Source organism: Antechinus flavipes, chromosome 2 (assembly GCF_016432865.1).
Source record: "Antechinus flavipes isolate AdamAnt ecotype Samford, QLD, Australia chromosome 2, AdamAnt_v2, whole genome shotgun sequence".
Classification (NCBI taxonomy): Eukaryota; Metazoa; Chordata; class Mammalia; order Dasyuromorphia; family Dasyuridae; genus Antechinus; species Antechinus flavipes.
Window position 1 is genome coordinate 40,751,527 of NC_067399.1, and position 23,840 is coordinate 40,775,366.

A 23,840-nucleotide genomic window follows, 5' to 3' on the forward strand; every position below is an offset into this window, starting at 1 on the left:
CCACAAGCCTGGCGGAGCGTCCTCCCGGCGTGGCCGCAGCGCAGGGAGCGAGGGAGCCTTCTCGGGCCAGCCGGCTCCCTCCCGGTCAGATGCGCCCGAAGAGAAGGGTCAGAGTGCACAGGGCGGAGGTCACCGCCCCGGCCTGACCCGGGCCGGCCCGGCCCGCGATGGGCATGACCTCCCCGCTGTAGTAGTCGTAATAGACAGGCTCCGAGCTGTCCATCAAAGCGGCCCTCTGCAGCTGGTCCTGCGGGGATTCCGCTTCCGCACTCCCAGAATCCTCCTCTCTGGCGGGGGCCATTTTAAGGGGCTTCAGCTTCAGGCGGCCGTGTTTTTTGTGCTTCTTTGAGTGGCTCTTCTTCCGAGGCGGCGGCGGCAAGGAGAAGGCTTGGGGGAGCGCCCCCGGCGTGACGTTCTGCAGCTGGGCTCTCGCTGCGGGCGAGGCTGTGGATGGCAGCTCTTCCCAGCTGAAGACGGGGCAGAAATTGGCCCCTTCATTCATGATCCGTTTGGAAATCCAGTCTCCGTAGTAAGAGAGCTTGGTGCAGAGAAAGGGCCCCCCGCAGCTCACGCCCCCGCTGCTCAGGATCCCGCTCAGGACCCACAGGCTGGTCTCCTTCGCCTGGCACATCACCGGGTTCCCCGGGTCTCCCTGTGAAAAAGGAAAGCGCTTTCAGAGCTCACCTAAGTCCCTTCCCTCCCGCCGCTGTTGTTGCCGCCGCGCGATCCTCCCTGCTGGCAGCGAGAGAAAAAGAGATTATGGCTATTTTTGGTCTAACCTGCGAGCTGGCGGGGGAATTGTGGTTATATAAATTCCCTAATCTTGATTTTTTTCAAGTCATAAAACCTTCATCTTTTAATTTCGTGTATTAACATTTTCTTGAATTTCCAGAATTTCAGATTGTTGCTTTTCCTTTCTTTAAAAAAAAATGCTCACTGTTTTTCTCTCCGCTTAATTTCCTCTCTGACCTTAATGTCTGCAAGGTCTGCAGAGGCTGTGCTCCAGCCTCCCCATTTTCCAGATGAGGAAACTGAGGGGTTTGCTGCAGGCTCACAGAAGCTCACAGAAGGCAGTAAACGGCTCAGTTGAGATTTGACGTCAAAGCCAGAGCATTTCCCACTTTAACCACAACGTTGTGGACCCTGAGATTCAGCTGGCTTAGGAACTGGGCTTCCGGCAGAAAGCTTTCCACAAGACACTCCATCCCCCTTGGGAACCTTGATCTCTAACTTTTTTTTTTTTTTTTCTGGCTAGCCATGATGGCTCAAGCTTATACTTCAGTTGCTTTGGCAGCCGAGGCTGGTGGACCATTTGAGCTCAGGGGGTCTAAGTTGCAGTTAGGGGACCGTGCTGAGTCTATACCAATTCAGAGATTGCTGGAATAAGGCAGCATAAGGGGAGGGCAGAGATGGAGGGCGCTAACTAGTTTTATTTTGGTTTTTAACCATATTTTCCTTTTTTTTAAAAAAAATGAGAACAACCTGTTGCTTTCTCAGCCTAAGAAGTCTCTGAACTACGCTTCCCTAAATGCCTTGCAGGATACTTTCACATTTTGGGAAGTGTGGTATTTGTTAGACACAGGACCTGTTCAGTTTCTACTCATTTCAGCCAATTCCAAAGAGTCAGTCAAATGCCAATTTAATTTTTATTTCAGCAGGACTCCACTAAGTATAGTATACTTACTCAACTATGTTCTTCTGTCTTCAGAAAAAAAAAAATCAAGTGTGATTTTAAAAGCCTGCCATCACAGTGAAAAATTACATATATAGGAAAAGTCATCTTGCTGGTAGAGCATGTTTCCTCTTTATATCCTCAGCATTTTGTATACTGCCTTGTATACAGCATGTGACTAATAAATACTTGTCGGATTTCACTGGAAAAACTGTCTAAAACTCATAAGCTTCCAAAATGGCTTGTCAACTCAGCATTATTTCCCCTTGACAACCAAGAATCAATCCCTAAATGTATTCATAAGCTTTAGCTGAGAATAAAGTTGATCCATGTTGTATTTTTCTGAAAGAAATTATATAAGAATACTCTGAAAGAATTTGGAATTGATTGCATGACATGGACACCATGGCGTGCCCTCATCAAAGAAGGTGCCATAGGTTCTAAGAGCAAAGTAGAATTACAGTAGCCCAAAAGAAAAATGAGATGCACAAATTTAGAGACATCTCCAGGCCAGATGTTCAAATGGACTATTTGTGACCTGTGGTAGAGCATTCAGAGCTCATTGATCAGCCACCGTCAGACATGTTGTAATTGTAAGTGCTTCTCTTTGAGAATGGGGGACAACAACAAACCGACCAACCATCTTTCTGGAAGTCTGCTGAAAGTCAAAGAGCTTGGAAGAACCTGTGACCGAATTTCAGTCGATGAGAAACTGACAGGCTCCAGATTAAGATTAAATGACGAAACCTGCAGGGAGGGAGGCTTGTGAGATCTGACAGCAAAGTCACCGTCAGTGAGGTGGGGGAAAGCGCAGTCCCTGTCACCATCGTTTTAATGCAGCTGCCATCACAGGTAATGGCATCTAGGGCTTTAGACTCAGGCTGGACTTTAGAAATCAGTGGTACACACAGTGAATGCTTAATAAATGCATGGTGTTGACTGGATTGCCTTTCATTTAACCAAGCAGGAGAGAGACAAACACAGACACACTCAGAGACAGACAGAGACAAGTGACAGAGACAGAAAAAGAGATAGAGTCAGAGACAGACAGAGTGATAAGAGACAGGAAGAGGGAGAGAGACAGAGACAGGAGTAATAAAGATAGCGAGAAAAGAGAGAGAGAGAGAGAGAGAGAGAGAGAGAGAGAGAGAGAGAGAGAGAGAGAGAGAGAGAAATTTTGTTGATCTGATCAGAGGGAAGGACCCCTGAGAGGAAAATACCACCAAACTCATTCGGGAACTGCGAATTTACTAATTTTTTAGGAATGGAGCCATATTGTAATGCCTAAGTGGTCATCTAACAATTGATCCTTCATAGTTTTTACAAGAGAAATAACTAAAAAGAGGGCTAGAATAGAAAAAAAATGTCCAGGCTACTTCTCAAGTCACTGCTCATTCAATCCTGTATCGTGCTATCTTTACAGTTTTTAAACATTATAATAGCTGATGATTTATAACAATGACCTTGAGTAATCAAGATACCTGGTACATTATACTCTGTTTAAGAAGCAGAGAAGTATCTATCCATCTTGAAAATATTTCCATTAAATTCTACAACCCCCTCCTCCAGAACTTTCCTTCCTCAAAGCAGTTAAATACTTGGGCACTAAAAGGGTTAACCTGTTCAATTATATGGTCGTTTCCAGAATCTGCCCCTCACCCTCACCCCAAGAAATTCAGAGATGATTCCTGAAAGCCCGGATTACATTGAATTTTAATTGTCTTGTTAAGTAATCTATGCCTCTGTCTTGGCTGATACATAGTAGGATGTTAATGGAAAATTTCATCTCTCTCTAATTATTCTGCTCCCCCTGTCTGATCCACTTAGTCCTGTAACAAAACGTTGGTCCTTTTAATCAGTTTGATGGTGGTGATTTATTTTATTATACATGGATGGCATGAATGAATGCTTTGGCAAGGGGAAAAGAAGTGTTAAAAAGCAACTGTTGCCAAAAATACCTTGGAACTGGGAATGTGAGGACAGGTTCAAATGACCTCATTCTCTGTGACTTAAAACACTCTTTGTGAAACCAGTGTCCATGCTTTTTATCGTCAAAACAGGATTGTTTGACTTACAGGTTGGGAGATTCATCCTATCTGGGGCCAACTAGAAAATTTTATTCAAATGTTTTTCAAATGTCAACTTTTCAGAACCCCCTAATTTTAGTTTTTCTAAATTTTCTAAATAAAGTCATTTATGGGATACCAAAGATTTGAATGGCCAGTAGATAAGATGTTTATCTCAGGTTGCCTCCTGAATCTTCCGGTCTCCAGAATTTTCCCTCTCCAATTCAAAAGAAATCTTCCTAAAGCAGAGATCTAATTTTGTAACTCTCTAGCTCAATAACTTTCTATGACTCCCTTTGTTCTGGGCTAAGTGCAGACCCCTTGTCCCCACATTTCTGGTCCTCTATAATCTACTACTTTAGCATTATTTCACTTTACACTCTTCATGCATGTTATATATCCATAGCTTAACTAGATATTTGCCAAGTCCACATGCTCATTCTGTGTGTTCCCTCAAGTACAAACCGGAAACAATAGTTAGCATTTACATATCATTTTAAAATTTGCAAAGAGTTTTGCATATGTTAACTCAGTTTCTACTTGTAACAGCAATAGTATCATCTGTGTTTTTTTTTTTTTAATCCTCTGTTTTTTCAAGAAAAGGAAACCTAGGCAAAGTTAAGTGACTTGCTCAGAATCATACAGCTATTAAGTATCTGAGGTTGAATTTCAACTCTGGTCTTCCTGGTTCCAGGTTCTATCTTGTCAGAGATTGTCAGAGTGTGGGGGTTGATGGAAGTGGCCCTTATCTCAGTAGTCCCAGGACCTGCTTCAGTTCTCCTTCCCACACATAGTGTCCAAAAAGCAAAATCACTTTCTCTCTCTGAACCTCAGTTTGGAAGCGATAAGGATTTGTGTTATCTATTCAATGAAGTTGTGAGAAGGGCAATATTATGATAAATATAAATGGATACAGCCTACTTTTTAGCCAGACTGGCTTTCTAACTTTTCCCTATAAATGACCTTTATATCTCCTGTCTTTGCTCTGTTGCTCACTCCTATTATAGAGTCCTTCTTCCCCTCTGCCTTCTGGAACCTCTAGCACCCAGAAAGGCTCAAGTATCATGCTCAACAAAAAGCCTTTCCCTCCTTGGAGGAGTCTCATAACTTTGGGTCTGTGTTGCATTTATCCATGTAAAATTGTTTTCTCAGTTTGAATGTCTGACATCTCATCTTTTCTCCTTAAAATGTAGATGGGTCTAATTAGTTCAGATAGTGAATCCCTTGCCCATCAATTAGGAAATAGCTGAACAAATTGTGGTATATGAATGTAATGGAATATTGCTGTGCTATAAGAAATGATGAGTAGGTAGATTTCAGAAAAAAACATGGAAAGATTTACATGAACTGATGTAGAGTGAAGTGAACAGAACCAGGAGATCATTGTAAACAATAACCACATTGTGTGATAATCAACTATGACTGACTAAGCTATTCTCAGTAATACAGTGATCCATGACAGTTCCAAAGAACTCATGATAAAAAATTCTAGCCACTTCCAGAGAAAGAACTGATGAAATCTGAATGTGGATCAAAGCATACTATTTTTACTTTAATTTTTGGGTCTGTTTCTTCTTTTACATTATGACTAATATGGAAATATGTTTTACCTGATTGCACATATATAACCTATATCAAATAGCTTACCGTCTTGGGCAGAGGAGGAAGACAGAATATTTCAAAATTAGAATTTAAATATATGAGTGTTAAAATTTGTCTTTACATATATTTGGAAAAAATACTATTAAAAAGAAAAATTAGTCTCTGAGAAGTGGAACTATACCACATAATTCCAGTGAGCTGGATTCCATACCATATTTTATGTAATTATCAATTTAAATGCTTTCAACTACTTCTAAAAATTCATTACTTGAACTAATTGAGACCTAGCTGTGGTTTCCATTTAGGATTTCTGAATGTTATTTAGAGGGAAAATCTGTATTATATTTTTTTTAATATTTTATTTAATTTAATTTAATAATAACTTTTTATTGACAGAATCCATGCCAGGGTAATTTTTTTACAACATTATCCCTTGCACTTGTCTCTGTTCCGATTTTTCCCCTCCCTCCCTCCACCCTCTCCCCTAGATGGCAAGCAGACCTATATATGTTAGATATGTTGCAGTATATCCTAGATACAATATATGTTTGCAGAACTGAACAGTTTAGAGGGAAAATTTGATTAAAGTTTTAATAAGCCTAGAACCCATGCAGTTTTCAGAATAAGCATGGTTTGTGGTACATTTAGGGAGACTTTATTTAAGAAAACTTGTAGGATTGCAGATCTTGGACATCATTGGTTCTGAGCTCTTCATTTTTACAGGTGAGGAAACTGAGGCTGAGAGCAGGAGGACATAACTATTAAGTCTCCGAGGGAGGATTTGAACTCAATTTTCCTGACTCCAAACTTAGTCTTCTAGCTATTGAAGCCCCTAAACAGGTGATAAAGACCTCTATTTAAAATAAAAGTTTAGTCCCATAGAACTTTTATCTATTTTAAGCAGTTGGAGGACATTAAGCTGGATAAAAATAAGTTCATGATTAAATCTACTAAAGCTCAACCCAACACCCTATACATTAGAAGCTCTTCATAAAGGCTCATTTCATTCACTTGAGTTGAGGTCCCTCAAGGATGTCAGTCATTAACAATTTTAATTTAAGCAAAAAATGTGTCAAGTGATTTAATGTGGCCCACAGCTTCTCCCATATTCTTACATTCCATGCTTCCCACTGGTTTTTTCTTACCAAGCATCCAAAGATATTGTTCTCTTCTTTAGCGCTGTAGCAAGCAGTTCCCCAGGGTCTCTTTAAGGAACAGGGCCACACTTCCTCCACCGGGAGCTTCCTTAGGACGCCCATCTTCATTCTCTTTCTATTCTGGACCATGAAAAAGCAAGCCCAGTATACATTAACACAAAGGCCTCCTCCTTTGCTCAGACTATCTGAATAAAGATGCTAAAATAGCAGGGAATGGGGAATGTCACTTTCAATCTCTCAAACTCTTTTCTAGCAAGGAATACAATTAGAATTTGAGCCCAAGGCCTCTGCCTGGAACAGCACCACATTTGGTGCTTTTTGCTTGACATAGTCTACTGTGATAGCTTATCTAAGAGAATACTGACATCAGTTTGGGTGAGTTGAAGGGGCAATCAACCCCTTTTCCTATCAGTTGTTACCAATATTCAGGAATACTGGACTCAACTTGGGATTGGAAGAAATCATTGTTTAAGGGACTGTATGGGCCTGTATTTATGAATTAATAATATTAATATTAATGATATTGATAGCATTTATAGAGCACTTTACAAATATTTCATTTTATGCTCCCAATACCCCTGTGAGGTAGATATTATTATTATCCCCATTGCCAGGCTCATAAAGCTAGCTAAAATGGACTCAAGGCTTTCTGATTCCAGGCCCAGTGCTCTATCCATGGAGACACCTAGCTGAGGAAAAACTGGGCTTTTTCCAAGAAACTACCAGCCCCATGTGACCCCTTTTGTTTAATGTATATGTGTGTGAAAGTTTCTTGCTATTGACAGTCCTGTCTGAACCTCATTTGGGGTTTTCTTGGCAGAGATACTGGAGCAGTTTGCCATTTTCCTCTCCAGCTCATTTGACAGATGAGGAAACTGAGGCAGACAGCGTGAAGTGACTGGCTCAGAGTCACACAGCTAATGTCTGAGGCCAGATTTGAACTGATTCCAGGCCTGGTGATCTATATCCACTGAGCCACCTGCGAGGTTTCCAGCCCAACTTTTTTTTTTTTTTTTTTTTTTTTTGCTGTAAGTGGCAGGAATAATTAAGATAACATTGAGATCGTTGTACAAGTCAAGCCCATTTCCAACACACACCCTCCTTTATTAGAATAAAGGCATTAACTGCAGCAGTGTGAATCCATCCTGACACCCAGCAGTTCTCCAGGATTCCTGGGGCCAGGTTCCTGTTGGTGAAGCAGATGGGTTGAACTTGGTCATTGAACTCTATGGCTGTGTAGGTCTTCAGGAGAGCAATGTTATTCTCCATGGTCATGGAATTAAAGCCCTCGTGTCTGAGAATGACAGTGATGAGATACTCTGGCTGGGTTCTTCTCCTGGCATTCATGTCCGTAATACCCACCAGTGCCAAAACCGTCTTCCTGGAGAGAAACAAAGCAGGTAATGAGCCAAAAATACCTGGGGGAGCTTCTCCACCGACAGCCAGGAAGAAGGGAAGCCATCATCTTTCCTCCACATATACCACACCCCCAATCTGCTCCCCAATACACACACTGCGCCCCCCACTCCATGCAGTTTTGCTGTTTTGCTCTGTGGGGACAAACCCTTGGTGCCAAAGAAAATAGGGAGGCAACATTGAACAGAGCAGGCTTCTTGTTGGCAAACCCAAGAATCCCTGGGTTTAATCACTGATTACACAACATATCCCCTCTGACACTGTGTTCTAGCCAATATTGGGCTGCTTTATATTCCCTGAATACGACATTGCTTAAAAAAAAATTAGAATTATTTTTTAAATGAACAAGTCTTTATTTTTTCCTTCTTTCTACTTCCATTTTTTCTTCCCCTCATCACTGGGAAAAGATAAAAAGATAAACAAAGCCTTTGGTAACATGTAGGTTCAGTCAAGAAAAATTAATTCTCTCAGTGGCCACGGAAGTAACTCTCTCCTTCACCTTGTTTAGTCATGTCTGACTCTCCATGATTCCATATGGGGATTTCTTGGCAAAGACCCTGCAGTGGTTGGCCATTTCCTTTTCCAGCTCATTTTACAAATGAGAAAACCGAGGCACCCAGAGTGAAGTAACTTGCCCAGAATCACATAGGTAGTAAGTGTCTGATCTAGATTTGAACTCAGCTCTTGCTGACTCTAGCCTTGGTGCTGAATCTACTGAGCCACCTCTTAGCCTCTTAATATCCCAGCTCCTCTCCAGGCTCTGCTCAGATGCTACCTTGTACAAGAAGCCTTTTTTGATTTCTCCAGTTGAAAGTGCTATTTTCTGTGTATATTCTGTGTTTATCTACATATATTGGTCTTTCCCAATAGAATAGAAACCCTTTGAGATTAAGAACTATTTCACTAATGTCTTTGTATGTCACATGCTTGACACAGGAGCTTAATAAAGGTTTTTCAAATGCAGGAATAACAACTTTATAGAGAATGATAGTAATCTCCTAGCTTGGTGTCTCTATAGGGGAGAGGAAAGTGGGGAGGGAGAAACCCACTCTTCCAAAAGGCTTAATCTCACTGTTGGCTAATAGATAGAGGGTGAGGAGGCAGGCAGGGAAGGAAAATATCTTCATAAGTTCTAGGGCACATCTTACTTGTTTCCAATTCTCCCGAGCAGAAACCTGATTTCTCACATTGTTCACTAATCAAAAGTAATAATGATGATATCAAAGGGAAGTGGTCCTGAACCAATAAGGAAGAAGTAGCATCTTGCTGTGGGATAAGCCAGTGCTTTTTTATCATTAAAACATTTTCTCCAAAATTCAGGTAGAATGCCATTTTTCAATTGGCCTAGTTACTAGATTCCCATGCAGGTTCAAAACAAAACAAAACAAAAATAAAACAGCCCAGCCAACTCTCGCTGAGTCAAGCCTTTGGAGGCTGAAGATTTTTAGAACTCAGCATGCTGTGTGGTACGAGAAGGGTTGAATCTGTCAAATTCCTGTCGCCAAAAATTAGAGATGAACTGTGATCTCCAGACAGAGGATGGGCACAATGCCCCAGACTATCTCTTTTTTTAAAAAATTTAAAAGTAATAGCTTTTTATTATTCAAAATGCATGTAAAGATAGTTTTCAGCATTCATCCTCGCAAAACCTGATGTTCTGAATTTTTCTCCTTCCCTCCCCCTCTTCACGTAGACAGCAAATAATCCAATATAGGTTAAACATGTGCAATTCTTATAAACATATTTCCACATTTATCATGCTATGCAAGAAAAATCAGATCAAAAAGAAGAAAAAAATGAGAAAGAAAATAAAAACTAAGCAAACAACAAAAAAGGTGCAAGTACCATGCTTTGATCCACATTCACTCCTCTCTCTGGATGCAGGTGGCTCTCTCCATCACAAATCTTTTGGAATTGCTTCGAATCATCTCATTGTTGAAAAGAGCCAACAGGACCATCTTTAAGCACTCTCTGGCCTTTCCTCTCCCCATCCCCAATCCCTTCCCTGTCCCTTTCCAGGTCCTTGTAACTGTCTGAGGTAGCTCAGGTATAGGAATAAGGAAACAGCTGATACTGGCCTGTTCTGAAAGCGGGAAGCGATGCTTAGGATCCAGAACTCATTTAGGATGCATCCTAAAGTCAAAGGAGTATATTGTGAATCCTGCAGAGAAACTACCCAAGGGAACATATCCACCGTTGCCAAATCTTCACCATCATTGGGGAGAAAAGCAGAAATGAAGCCACCCTCGATCAAACAACCTGCAAGGAAAGGCAGGTCAAGCTCTCAGAGGAATTCTTGGGGCAGCAGTCAAAGACTTCTTGAACCTCTCTCTATTTTCTCACTCTTCCCTCTTCTCCTGTCCCCAAATTCTTAGTACCCAGGATAGAACATAAATTGTGTTACAAGAACAGCTTAAGCTGCACATAAGAGAAGGCATTATTATTTATTTCCAAAAAAATTTCTTTTCAGTTTAATGCATAGTATTAACAAAATAAATACACGAATGACTAAGAGATAAGGTAAGCATTATTTGGTATATACATAGGTTTGCTTTAAGATGGAAGGGGGAAGGAAGAAGAGAAGAAAAGAGGGGAGAAGAAAGAGGGAGGGAAGGAGAGAAGGGTGGAGAGAACAAGAAAGAGGGAAGGAGGGAAGGAGAGAGAGAGGGAAAAACAGACAGAGACAGAGAATGAGGGAGAGTAATAAGAGAGAGAAACAGAGAGAAAAGATGAGAGAGGGAAGGAGGAAAGAAGAGAGGGAGGGAGAGACAGGGACACACAGAGAGACAAAGAATGAGGGAGAGCAAAAAGGGAAAGGGAAGATGAGGAAATGAAAAGAAAGAGGGAGAAAAAATGAAAGAAGGAAGGAGAGGGAGAGGGAGAGAGAAAAGGTAGAGAGAATGAAGGAAGGAAAGGGAGAGGAAAGGGAAAGGGGGGGAAGAAATCATGCATAGGACACTAAGGACAAATATCTTTTGTAAGATATAAACAAAAGCCTTTCTCTGAGAAGCCACCCTTTCATGAGATTATGAGATTAGATAGACTTTGAGGTTTTTTTCTTCCTCTTGTCGTGTGTGGAGTGAAGATAGGGCTTTCAGGACATTTTGTGCCACCCATCTCATACAGATGGGATGCCCCTATTGTAACAGTGTTCCTAGCACAGCTGAGGGCAAGAGAAGCTTGTGCTAGTAGAATGCTGATAGAATTGGTACAATCTTTATGTCGCTATTTAATAGTTATCTACAGAGCCATCAAATGTCCTTTTAGACATTGTATTGTGAATGTGGTGAAAGGAAAATGGCACTCCCTGGCTACTGTTCAATATTATTTTCATCTGTGATATTTGAATGCCTATTTCTTCTTATGCACCTTGGGACTTGAGTCAACTGCCCTTCAGGCCATAGATACATAACCCTGCATGTCATGCTTCCCTGGGTCCCATATTTGGGGCTTGGCTCTCTTTTCTATTGCGTATTGCCCAGGATACATTCCATTCAAAAACTTTGATCATTTCATTCATGCTCACAATTAATCAGTCTTTAGACCCACATATGTGATACCCTTATGGGCTAAGAGAAGATTTCTGTCCTGAGATCTCAGTTTAACTGTTTGATTTCAACTCCCATTGAATTGTAACACTCTCTCTGAGATGGTTTCTAATCCATCTGAGGATTGGATATAGCCTAGAATGGGAAGGGATTTTTAAAGGTCAGCTAGTACATGTTTTAGATGAGCTTTGGAGAGGAGCTCTTTTGTCCTCAAGAAGGACCATGACATCAGGGAGGTGATGTCATGACATGCAAGTGAACTGGATTTAAGTGAGGAAGGGCTGTGCAAGGTCACCTTTCCCCTCCAGAGCCATCTGTATCCAATGGCCGGCTATGGATCAGGATGATTGGAAATGGTCCTGAAAATGGGAGGAACCTTTGGCCTTTTTAAGCTAAATTCTTCCCCAGGTCACATGCTTTAGATGAAGTCTAGAGATGATTTGACCAAAGTCAAATAGATAGTAATTAGCAGAGAAGCAATCTGAACCCAGGTGTCCTGATTCCAAAGCTTGCCCTCTTTTCACCGTACTGTGCTACATCATAGGTCCTTAGAAAGTTCTCTTGCTCAGTATTACATGTATGCAATTTTTTTTGAGGCAATCAGGGTTAAATGACTTGCCCAGAGTAACATAACTTTTTAAATTTTTTTTTATTCTAACTTTTTATTGACAGAACATATGCCTGGGTAATTTTTTACAATTATCCCTTGCACTCACTTCTGTTCCAACTTTTCCCTTCCCTCACTCCACCCCCTCCCCTAGATGGCAGGCAGTCTTATACATATTAAATAGGTTACAGTATATCCTAGATACAATATATGTTTGCAGAACCAAACAGTTCTCTTGTTGCACAAGGAGAATTGGATTCAGAAGGTAGAAATAACCTGGGAAGAAAAACAAAAATGCAAACAGTTTACACTTATTTCCCAGTATTCCTTCTCGAGGTGTAGCTGCTTCTGTCCATCATTGATCAATTGTAACAGAGTAACATAACTTGTAAATGTTCAAGTCTGGATTTGAATTCAGGTCCTTGACTCCCAGGTTAGTATTCTATTTACTGCATCACCCAGCAGCATATTCATGTATTTCAACTAATGATCTAATACCCTGATTTTCTGTCCCACCAAGGACAGCACCAAAGGATTAATATGAGAGTACCATGGTTTTTTTGGTCGACTTACAGCAGAAAGGTGTACTAGGATGAGCTGAACTCCTCCAACTCGACTGAAGTCAATCCAAATGGAATACTTTGGACCCAAACATCTTGTCCCATGTGCAGGTCCTTACTGTGTTGCTCCTTACTTTTTCCTTCCACCCTTTTTCCATTTCACCATCTCTTCTATTCTTCTATTCCTCTATTCTTCCATTCTATCCCATGTTCCTCTAAATCTATGCTCTCCTTTCAAAAGATCTGGGAATCATAATGGCCTGCTTGAGCCTTGTGAACAGTGCATAATAAATATTCATGGAACTAATGAACAAGGCTTTTGTGTTTTTCCTCTTTGGCTTTCAAGTACTACAGTGTATTTGTATTCTCTGGCAGGTACAGAATCACCCTGAATTACAGGTATCCAGGGTAGTCTGGGTTTCATTTTGTCTTGAATTTAAGTTAAATATTCACTGAACTTTCAGATACAGCACAAACATTCTTGAACCCTTAGATGTCCTCTAAGGTAAATACACAGACCTGCTTTCTCTACACAATTGAAGAAGAGGTTGGAAATGTAGGGTAGAACACAAGGACAGCTTACTTTGTCATTTCGTTACCAGTCTGGAATCCATAAAGGAATTTTTTTTGGGAAAAAAAGCTTCCAGCACTAAAAATCTCCAGATCTAATTGTGGAAATTTGATTTTTAATTTCTAGGGTCTAGAGTTGGAAATTGTCTAATCTAACCCCACTGTGTTATATGTGAAGAAACTAAGACTTTGAACAATTTACCCAAGCTCACATGACCAGCAAAATAACAGGATTGGGATTTAAATCTGGGTCCTCCAACTCCCTAAAGTTGGATTGCCAATGCTCATTTCATATTACCTCTCAAGTGACCTGGGTGATATCTAAAAATGACATGAAGAGATAGATGGTGTAGAATGATCTTCTATGGTTACTAGTGAATGTGGAATGGTCTTGTGTTATTTGGCTACCCTTTCTTTTATGTGATCACCGTTCCTTCTCTCAGCCTTTTAGAGAACTTGTTATTTTTGGGGAAAATAAATCTCTTTAATTGAATGAGCTGCTACTATATTATGCACTGGTTGAGTTTCTATATTGCATAAAATAGGACAAACATTAAGAAAGATGAGTTTTTGGGCATGACTTTTCATTCACTCTGCTTAAGTACAAAGTATAAAAATTAACAAAGATCAGTCTTCAGATGTGACTTTTCATTATGACATAGCACAGACTCTCTTCCATTGTTCCTTAGTCTCCTGGTTCCATGTTTATATTGTCTTGCCTCTGTTATACATGTATTTACTTCCTCTCATTCTCCCTTCCCTTTCTAACTGCTTGGTGATCATCAAATTCTGATTCCTTGAATCTCGAGACCCCTGACACCGGTATCCAACTCATTTACTCGAGAGAGAAAAGCCATTACCATCATCATTTCAGCTATGAGGAGAGTTAAAACAAAAATCTAAGAGGATGTTGAAAAAGTCCTACTTTGTTTTTTTCTTCTGAAAAAAAGCCAAGGTCAAAGATATCATAGGGCATCTAGAACTTGGGCATCTATGGACTGTGTTTGGTTTAAAACCAATTCCATAAGATTTGGACAGAATTTGACTGAAGAACAACAGAGATTTAGAAGAGGGAGAGAGAGTCCTTGGAGATCACCCCCACACAAAAACTTGCATCTAACAATAGTCATGATGTTTTAAATATATATTATTCAATGGTCTGCTTTGAAAGATCTGCAACGTGGGGTCCTCTTGCCATTGCCACATGTTCTCTGCATCCTGCAGAATTCTTGTCTATGTTTTCCCATAAATTCCTAATAAAAATCCTCGCTAACCCCCTGGAGATTTTCTTCTTTTAGTATCTTGGGTATTCTGCTTGAGCTGTCCATCTGCTGACTTCCATTCTCACTAGCCCACATCCTTTTCTGGTCAGATGAATCTTCCATAATCTCTTTTATCTCACTTCTTGCATGCAAATCTTTTCTTAGTAACAAGCTGCTGCCTGTTTATTCCTACCATGTCTCTTTCCATTGTCCTTTGGATTACGAGCTAGAGACTGTACATAACGGACATTCCAACATTCACCAATCCAGTGGAGTACCTTCTGAATCATCTAAGACTGAATGGCATTTAATGGAATTCACCAAACATTTAGTAAGAATCCTCTATGCTCCCTAGGCACTGAAAACACAAAGGCAAAACAAAACAAGTTTTTTCTTCAAGGTACTAATAATAGAAGGAAAGATGGCAAATGAATCTTTATTAAGTGTCTGTGTTAAGCATTTTGCAAATATTATTTCATTTAATCTTCACAACTCTAGGTGGAAGGTGTTATTATTATCTGTATTTTACAACTGAGGTTAAGGAAGTTGTCTAGAATGACATGACTAGTGTCTGAGGCTAGATTTGTACTCTTGTCTTCCTGACTTTAGGCTCACTGTACCTAATACCTGCTTCTACAAAATAGAACATAATGGGGGCAAGGGAATATTCTAAAATATTTTATTGCTGAAAACTTTGGAAAGTGATCGCTTATGTACCATACACATGATAAGACAGTATCTATTAGGAAATTCTATTAACCAGATCATCTTATTCCTTAACTATGTAATGGAATAGAATTTAATATATGTTAATAACAGTTAAATATTTTGCATATGTATAGAATTTTTTTCTGTCTCAAAGTGTTTTCTTATCTGTTATTTCATTTGATTTTACATTTCTGGAAGGGAGATAAGGAAGGTGTCATTAGTTCCATTTTTCAGCTGAGGAAATAAGATACAGAATTCTTGGGTGATTGGTACCAGGTCCCAAGTTTGGTGGAAGAGTCAATGTTGGAGCCTTATGTTTTCTGACTCCTAAAGGCAAAGCTTTAAAAACAAAAATCCATCGTTTGAGGATGGATTGGGTCATCAGTTATGGATAATCAAAGCATTATTTTTAGGACTGGCCTCAGGCAAAATAGTACCTTAGGGACAATTTGTACCTCCCTTCACAGCCCAGTTTGACATCTGCAATGGAAGTAGATCTGTTAGGGTGATAACTATGTAAGGGGAAAGGAGTTAGAAAAGCAATTGAATGGGAAGAACAAAAGTTTCCCTCTGTAACGGAAGGTTCTACATATGGATGGTGTGGTGCTGGCTGGTGGAAGGCCTGTGTTTTCTTGGTTTTAATTGTTAGATCAAAATGAACACAAGCAGTAGAGAAATGACCCATATTTTCTAGCATCTCTGCTTTGGAGGCTGCATTGAGTGCACAATCATCTGCAAACACTCCCTCCACTTTAGTTTTAGTTTGTGACCTTTTAAGTTGAAGAATTTACTATTAGTATGGTAGCTGACTTTGATCCTGTATTTGTTCTCATTGAAGGTGTTTGACAACATGGCTGAAGACGTCATGCTAAAAAGCATGAGATGGAGCACCCAGCCTTGATTCACTCCGTTGGTGACTGGGAAAGCTTTAAAGCCCATTACAGAACTGGGCAAGCTTGCCATCATGAAATTGACATTTCTCTGGGAAACCAAATTTGGTTATAATTTAGAAAAATTCTGAACATCACCCGGCAGGATAAGGTACCAGATACTGAGGTTCTTTCTCAGTCTAGTCTGCCCAGCATACTAGCTCGGCTGCAGAGGGCACAACTCTGTTAGGTTGCCAATTTGAATGCCAAATGTATACTTGCCAAAAAAATTACCTTATGGAGAACTGATACAGGGCAAGTGCTCGCAAGGTAGTCAGGAAAAGTGATACAAGGACACTCTCAAGGTCTCTCTTAAGAACTTTAGAATTGATTGTATGACATGGGAGGCACCAGCCCGGGATGGTGTGCCCTCATCAAAGAAGGGGCTGTGCTCTATTAGTGAAGCAGAATTGAATTATTCCGGAGGAAATGCAAAATACAACAACATTTTATGGGGCATAATGTATATTATACATTTTATTCATATATATAATATTTCATACATATATATTTCAAGAATGAGCATTTTTGGCTTATTTTAAAATGTTCTTGCCAGATATACCTCAGAGTTTCAAACAACAGAGGACCTGGCTCCCAACTACAAGAGACTTTGCATCAGCAACCAAGGCCTGATGCTGGAAGGAAAAGTTGCCCTTGGAAAAAATAATCTTAGAGGGATAACTGTCTGGGACTGAGAGAATTTCTGTCCAATATTATAAACCTCTCCACCCCTCAACTTATTAGATGGCTTCTTTTCTCTAATCCCACTAAGCGAATAAACATGTTCCTTCTCTATAGCCAATTTAGGCCAGCAGCCAGAAGATGGGAAGGGGATGGTGAATCAATGATCTGATCAGGAGAGTGCATCGAGTCCTAATGCTGATGCACTTTGCTTGGGAGGTGTTTCTATAGGATTTTTCTATGTGCTGTTCAGTTCAAAGTCTCTCATCAGATTGTTTATACCCTTTAGTGTTTACTGTCACTGGCTTTCCTTGCATACCCAAGTATTCCGGGTCACACTAACAAGAGCTTTCATTGATGGAAGGCTTTGTGGTTACTAAGCACTTGACAGCCATAATCTCATTTCATCCCATCGTCCCATGATGAACTATGATGAAAACTGCTCCCATTTGAATAATTGAGAAAATAGAGACTCAGTGAATGGATTAACCAGGACCACCGATCTCAGGTCTTCTGTTGATAAATACAGTTCTTGTGCCTAATTCACTGGTGGTTTCCGTTATTACTAGTTTCTAGTCTAATGGCAGATAGGGAGAGACACTATCTTAACCTCCTTTTGCCTATAGGGCAAAAGCTTTCTGCTGACTGGAAACCTGCTTTTGTCAGTGAAAGAAATCACTTTGAGCTTCAAAGAAGACTGAGGCTGTCTGTGGGAATGGATCTTTTCCAATGAATTGATGGTTTCTGGATACCATCCCCTGTTGGAGCTATCCCCAAAGAAACAGAAATTACTCACCAGTAAGAGAGTGTGAAATGCATAATAATAGAAAAAATGGCCTTCTCCTCGCTGCCATCCTGAAAGAGAACCACAGCGAGAGACAGCTGAGAACCCAGGACAGCTGTGAAAAAAAACACCCATGATTCAGTCGTTTGGCTCAGCTCACACATATCTTTTTTTCCCACCTCAATCTGTTTTATTTATTTTTTCTTTTTATCTTTGACAGAAGCACATTTTCAGTGTCTAGAAAGCCAACCATCATCATCACGACCATCATGTTCATAGCAGCTCGCATTCAGAGAGGACTTTATGATTTGCAAAGAACTTTTTATATTCTCTCATTTGATATAAAAAAAAACAGAAAGAAAGATGCTATTATTGTTGCCATTTTTTACAAATGAAGAAACTGAGGCAGGCAGTGATCAAGCAGTTTGCCTAGGATCATCTGAGGCAGGATTTGAACTCTGGTTTTCCAAGTCTAATGCTACTTCAACTTTCTTATGTTACAGAATTGTAGCCTTCTGAGACAAGTACAGATAAACTTCCTTCCTCTTTGGCTAAAGATCATAAAACACTTTATATATGTTATTTCATTCAAACTGCACCACAACCCTGTGAAATAGATGCTATTGTTATCCCCATTTTACAAATGGAGAAACTGAGGCTGGGTACACTTAAGGGATAATTTTATGTCTGAGGCATATTTTGAAATTAGTTGCTCTATCCACTAAGTGATCCCACAGGATCCCTGGGAGGATCCAGGGAGGAGAAAATGCCCAATACTTGTTTCCTTTCTCCTCAACCTAAGACAGAGTTGGGATTTTTAGAGAGAGCCTGTTCTCAGGTCTTTTCTCAAAATGAGATCCCCACCCTTGTGTCACCCTATTTCCACACTCCATTTTTAGGGGAAAGGAGCATGTGGCAATGTAAACACTTGGGGTTTTAAGCCACTTCCCTCCGAGTGTAACTTCTTTGTGGGGTCTCAGGTCTCTGGAAGACTTTATTCTAGCCCTGTCATTTTGCTCCCCTATTATGAATAATTCTTCATTTTTCCTTATCACCTCAGCAGCTTTTCTGTCCTGGAGATGTGTTTTAAACTTCAAAGAATCAATAAGTTGCCTTGCTCCAACTCGGTTTGTAAGTCACCTTGTTCCTTTCATGTCACCACATGTTTCTTGTTCCCAGTATGATCCTCAGAACCCTTCCTTGAATCTTTCAAGTTTACTGATGCTACACAAAGGATTTCACCTTGACCGCATTTAAAAAAAAAAAATCTAGTTCCACAAATGAATTGTTTAAGCAGAAGATGGAGGGATGTTCAATTGTGCCATCGCTGTTACTATGGCATCACCATATAAACAGAATTTGAAGAGGGGGCACAGAATGAGTCAGGATCAGAAATATAGGTGGATTTCTATTTTCAATGTAGATTCAGGGAGAGCCCCCTCAAGTCAACTTCTGGAGAGAAATTCAATGGAGGAAAGGAGACAGAGACCTCTGAACATTGTAAAGCTGCTGCTGCTGAAGCCTCTGATAGAGATGGGAGAACTGAGTGGAGCTGAGCAATGCCAGACAGGAGAACTCACTTGTGGGAAGAGAGGTTTGGCAAACCGAAGGAAACAATAGGAACTTCCTGATTTAGTTACCATTATATAATTCTGGGCCCAGTTGTTCCTATGCTGCTGTCCAAGGTATCTTGGATCAAAGTCCCAATCACCCATTGCCATCCAGATTTAGATACTTTGGAACAAAGCCCCAATCACCCTTACTAGTTAGAGCTTTGAATTCAGGTAAACTTTAGACATGGCAACAATTTGGCCCATTCTTTTCTTTTTCTTTTTCCAAATACATGCAAAGATAGTTTTCAACATCCACCTTTGCAAAACATTGTGTCCCCAAATTTTTCTCTCTTCCTCCTCTCTCCTCCCTCTCCTAAACAGCAAGCAATCTGATATAGGTTAAACATATGCAATTTTTCTAAATATATTTCCATATTCGTCATGCTGTGCAAGAAAAATCAGATCAAAAGGGAAAATATGAAAAAGAAAAAAAATAAATAAACAATAACAACAAAAAGGTGAAAATATTGTCCTTTGATCTACCTTCAGTCTCTATTATTCTCTCTCTGGGTGTGACAAGTTTTACTTTGCCCATTTTTTTTTCAAGCTGGTCTTTCCGGTCCCATATTCCTAAAAAGATTCTATTATAGAACATACAATATAAAATATACAAATGCAAAAAAATTACTTCTCAATGGTAATTACTTCTCAAATAAAAAAAAAATAGAATAATTACCATCTAGAGAGATTTAGCATGCATGGTACATTCTTAGAAAACTAATTACCATATAAAATAGTTTAGTTTCTTGGCCATGAATATGCTCAGATATTCTCAGCAGCAGTGTATGAATGGCATTGAAATGAAGAGAGAATGACAATTCTGAACAACCATGGGAGTATAGTGTAGTGTAATGGCCGCCTCATTGTTGCATCTCCCTACTCTACAGAGCCATAAAATGTAATTTTCCTTAAATGAAGGTCTGGCCATGTCATAAACTCCAGTAGCTCCCCATCACCTCCAGGGTCAAATTAAAATTCCTCTGTTTGGCATTTAAATCCCTTGTCCTCTTAGGGATTATTTCCATACATTTTATAGCCCAGTCATATTGACCTACTTCCTGGTGTTCATGCTCAACATGCCATTTTCTGCCTTCTTACCTTTGACCTGGTTGTCCCCCAAGCCTCAGATTCCTCCACTTCTTCATCTTTCGGCTTCCTTTGACACTCCACTTGAGCATTGCCTTAGGTGAGAGGCCTTTCCTGCCCCCCAAGAGGCAGCTATCTTTCATTCTAGGGTTATCTTATCAGTTATCCCTTCCATACCTTTGGAGTTACGGTCTCACCATCACCCTGCAATTTGGAAAATCCATGGAAAAATTTTGGCCCTCCCTTTGTACCAGAGAAGAAATCTGAAGAATTATGTTATTAAAAGATAAAATATGTTGATATTTATACAATACTACATGTATATTTTATGCATTTCTGTGTTTCTAAGCTTTTTCTGTGTCTTTGTGTGTCATTTGTAGCTTCTGCAAAACTCCCCCCCTAAATTTCTATTTGATTTTTTACTCTGATCCTCTGTATATTGAAACTGTGATGGGGAAAGTTATGATACAGAATGGATAACTTTATTTGTTTCACAGATATGTGTGTATATATAGATAATATATATGGATTGTATATGTTCATATACATCTGTATACATACAAATATCAACATACACAGATATGGGAATTCTATATGAATATATACACATATTACAATGCATTTATTTGTGAATATATATATATATATATATATGTAATTTCTCTGGTGGAAAGGATATGTTATTTCTCTGATGAGCAGTTCCTAAAGTTGTCCTTGAGGGCAGGGATGATTTTGTTTTTGTCTTTCTGTCCTCAGTTTCTAGCTAGTATCCTGCATATAATAAGACATTTCACAAATATTGGATTGATAGTGAAAAAAGCATATTAACTTGAGAGAGTCAGTGACCTAAGTTCAAATTTCAAGTCTATCGTTGATCATCTGTGTGACCTTGGATCAGTCACTAACCCCGTAAGCCTTCATTTTCTTTTCTATGAAAGAGAGAGGCTGGACTGGATGAGTTCTGAGATTCCTTCCAGATCCTAAGGCACAAGAATTACAGCTTAAGAAGTCCCCACTGGCCAAAGACTGCTTTGAATTTTGCAGCTCTAGCTGTGAGGGCTGTATCAGAGAAACTACTGTACATGGCATTCATCTGCTCTTTGAAATTTAGACTTAAATCCCAGTGACTCAAACAATCTGCCCATCCTTCAGTACTAAGTCATCTTTTCCATGTGTCTTGGCTTTTGCAATGAAAATGGATCAATCACAAGGAGAAATCTCAAGTTGAGGCTTGTTTCATCTTGAGTGATAACATTTTCCAACCTGCCAAGTACAGAGAGTAGTTTTATTGTGCTCGAGAGGTAGAAAATTAAATTTAATCTTCTTTTAAGACAATAGCAAGCAAGGTGAAAAAAGAGTGAGCTAAACCTTGTGGCATTATTTACATGTTTAAACTGTGGGGTTCTAATCGTATATGGAATGTGGGGGTCTTAAAATTTTGGTTTATTATCAGTGAATGTTTGATTTGTATATTTAATGGGTGTATGTGTGAGAGAGAGAGAGAGAGAGACAGAGAGAGAGAAAGCAAGAGAGAGAGAGACAGAGAAAAAGAGAGAGAAAGACAGAGAGAGACAGAGAGAGAGAAGAGAGACAGAGAGAAACAGAGAGAGAAAGAGAGAGAGAGACAGAAAGAAAGAGAGAGAGACTGAGAGAGAGAAAGAGAAAGAGAGAGAAGAGAGACAGAGAGAGAGAGAGACAGAGACAGAAAGAAAGAGAGATTAAGAGAGAGAGAGAAAGAGAGATTAAGAGAGAGAGAGAGATTAAGAGAGAGAGAAAGAGAGATAGAGATAGAGACAGAGAGAAAGAGAGAGAGACAGAGAGAGAGAGAGAGAGAGTGAGAGAAAGAGAGAGACAGAGAGAGAGAGATATGATCTATGTGGTGATCTATGTGATATATATGAGATCTATAGTCTATATATGTATATGTGTGTGTATACATATATAAAATTTCTCCAAGAGGAAGTTATTCAGGAACTCTTTCTCCAAAAGACCAAGTCCCCAAACTCTTAAATGCGTAGGTTACGTGTGAGGTAGCTCCCGAAGCTGGAGCTGCTCAAGGAATCTTTCCCCTCTGTTCACAGGCTAGATTCTGGGATCACATTCCTTAGGAAAATCATTTCCCTTCTTCATGGATTCTCCTGGAAGGCATCTTGTCCCTACTTCTTTATGGTCATCTCCCTCATTAATATGTAAGCTCACTGAAAGCAAAGGATATTTTATCCTTTGTGTTTGGCAAAATGCTTGTACAAAGCAAGAACTTTAAAAAATTGGTAATGGGTGATTGATGGGTAAATAAATGAATAAATGAAAAGGCATTTATTAGGTGTTTACTATGTGGCAAAAACTATGTCCTGAAAGTACAAACAGGAAAAAAAAAAAAAAGGGAACGATTGCCACAGTTATTCCTTCCACATTACAGAGTTAGGGGTCAGCACCATCCTCCTTCTCCTCTCCCACCCCCCACTACTGCCCTCTCCATTTAGAAAATCCATGTGACATTTTTGAGCCCTTCCCAAGCATCAGACAAAAAACTTAAAATTAAATATTTAATTAATTTTTTGCTGAGAAAATTGGGATTAAGTGACTTGCCCAGACTTACACAGCCAAGAAGTGTTAAGTGTCTGAGGTCACATTTGAACTCAAATTCTCCTGACTTCAAGGCTGATGCTCTATTCACTGAGCCACCTAGCTGCTCCCAAGAAATACAATTTTTTGGTTATTTTCCTTTTATGGGATGCTGGACAATAGCTAATTATAAAATTATATTAACATCATCTCTATAAATAATACTATATATTTCTGAGTTTCTAAACTTTTTCTGTGTCATTTGTTGGCCTTTGTATATCATTTGCAGCTTCCACAAAGCTCTCCCCAAATTCCCATTTAATTTCTTTTGCTGATCTGTGATATGTTAAAATGGTAATAGAGAAAGCTATGATGTAAAAGGTATAACTGTACTTTCTTTAAAAAAAATTCACGATATTTTGTTTTATTCTTTTTTTCTAATAACTTTTTGTTTTCTCAAATACATGCAAAGATTGTTTTCAACATTCATCTTTGCCAAACTTTGTGTTCAAATTTTTCTCCTTCCCTTCCCCTTCTCTTTTGCCTCAGAAAGCAAGAAATCCAATATAAACAATTGTACTTTCAAGAAACTGATGCAGAGGGACAGAGGCAACACAGATAAAAAATGTTTGGCTGCTGGTGAATGGAAAGATTCAGAAATACTAAGGGTTCATGTAGGGCAGATTGCAAAGCTTGGGTATCTTTAGGTTGTATCCAACAAGTTAGATCACAATGCCCAGGGGTCCGTAAACAGATGATAAAATCTGGGGGATGGCAGTATTATTGCCACTGCTCAAACTCTGTCATTAGTCCAGTGGTGACCATTTCTGTGTCTACAAAAATCTATTAGTATTCCAGTCTCTGACCTGACAGATTTCTAATAATGACCTGTTGTCAGAGAAGGAAACACGAAGATAGAATTTAGCCGGTACACCTACTTGGACAGGAACAAAACAGCTTGATATATACAACTGTCACAAAGGAAAGAGAGAGCTGAGAGTGAGGAGGAAGGAC

General features: G+C 39.6%; 1 protein-coding gene across 1 annotated transcript; it reads right to left on the reverse strand.

Moving 5' to 3' along the window:
• Positions 1 to 67: 67 nt before the first annotated feature.
• Positions 68 to 18,813, reverse strand: PRSS54 (serine protease 54). Its single transcript, XM_051974576.1, has 6 exons — positions 18,703 to 18,813; positions 17,575 to 17,677; positions 9,992 to 10,172; positions 7,623 to 7,878; positions 6,486 to 6,617; positions 68 to 652 (listed from the first exon to the last, which is right to left on the reverse strand). Exons 2-6 carry the CDS (start codon positions 17,630 to 17,632, stop codon positions 86 to 88), a joined length of 1,194 nt encoding a protein of 397 aa, XP_051830536.1. The 5' UTR covers positions 17,633 to 17,677; positions 18,703 to 18,813; the 3' UTR covers positions 68 to 85.
• Between the last annotated feature and the right edge of the window lie 5,027 nt (positions 18,814 to 23,840).

What these genes read in the sequence shown, in the direction of transcription:
- PRSS54 (XM_051974576.1), bottom strand. Translation starts at nt 17,632, where the DNA reads ATGGCAGCGAGGAGAAGGCCATTTTTTCTATTATTATGCATTTCACAC. An exon ending in GATGGATTCACACTGCTGCA is followed by an intron (nt 6,618 to 7,622) that starts GTTAATGCCTTT and finishes TTCATGGTCCAG; the next exon opens with AATAGAAAGAGAATGAAGAT. An exon ending in ACAATATCTTTGGATGCTTG is followed by an intron (nt 653 to 6,485) that starts GTAAGAAAAAAC and finishes CCTTTTTCACAG; the next exon opens with GGAGACCCGGGGAACCCGGT.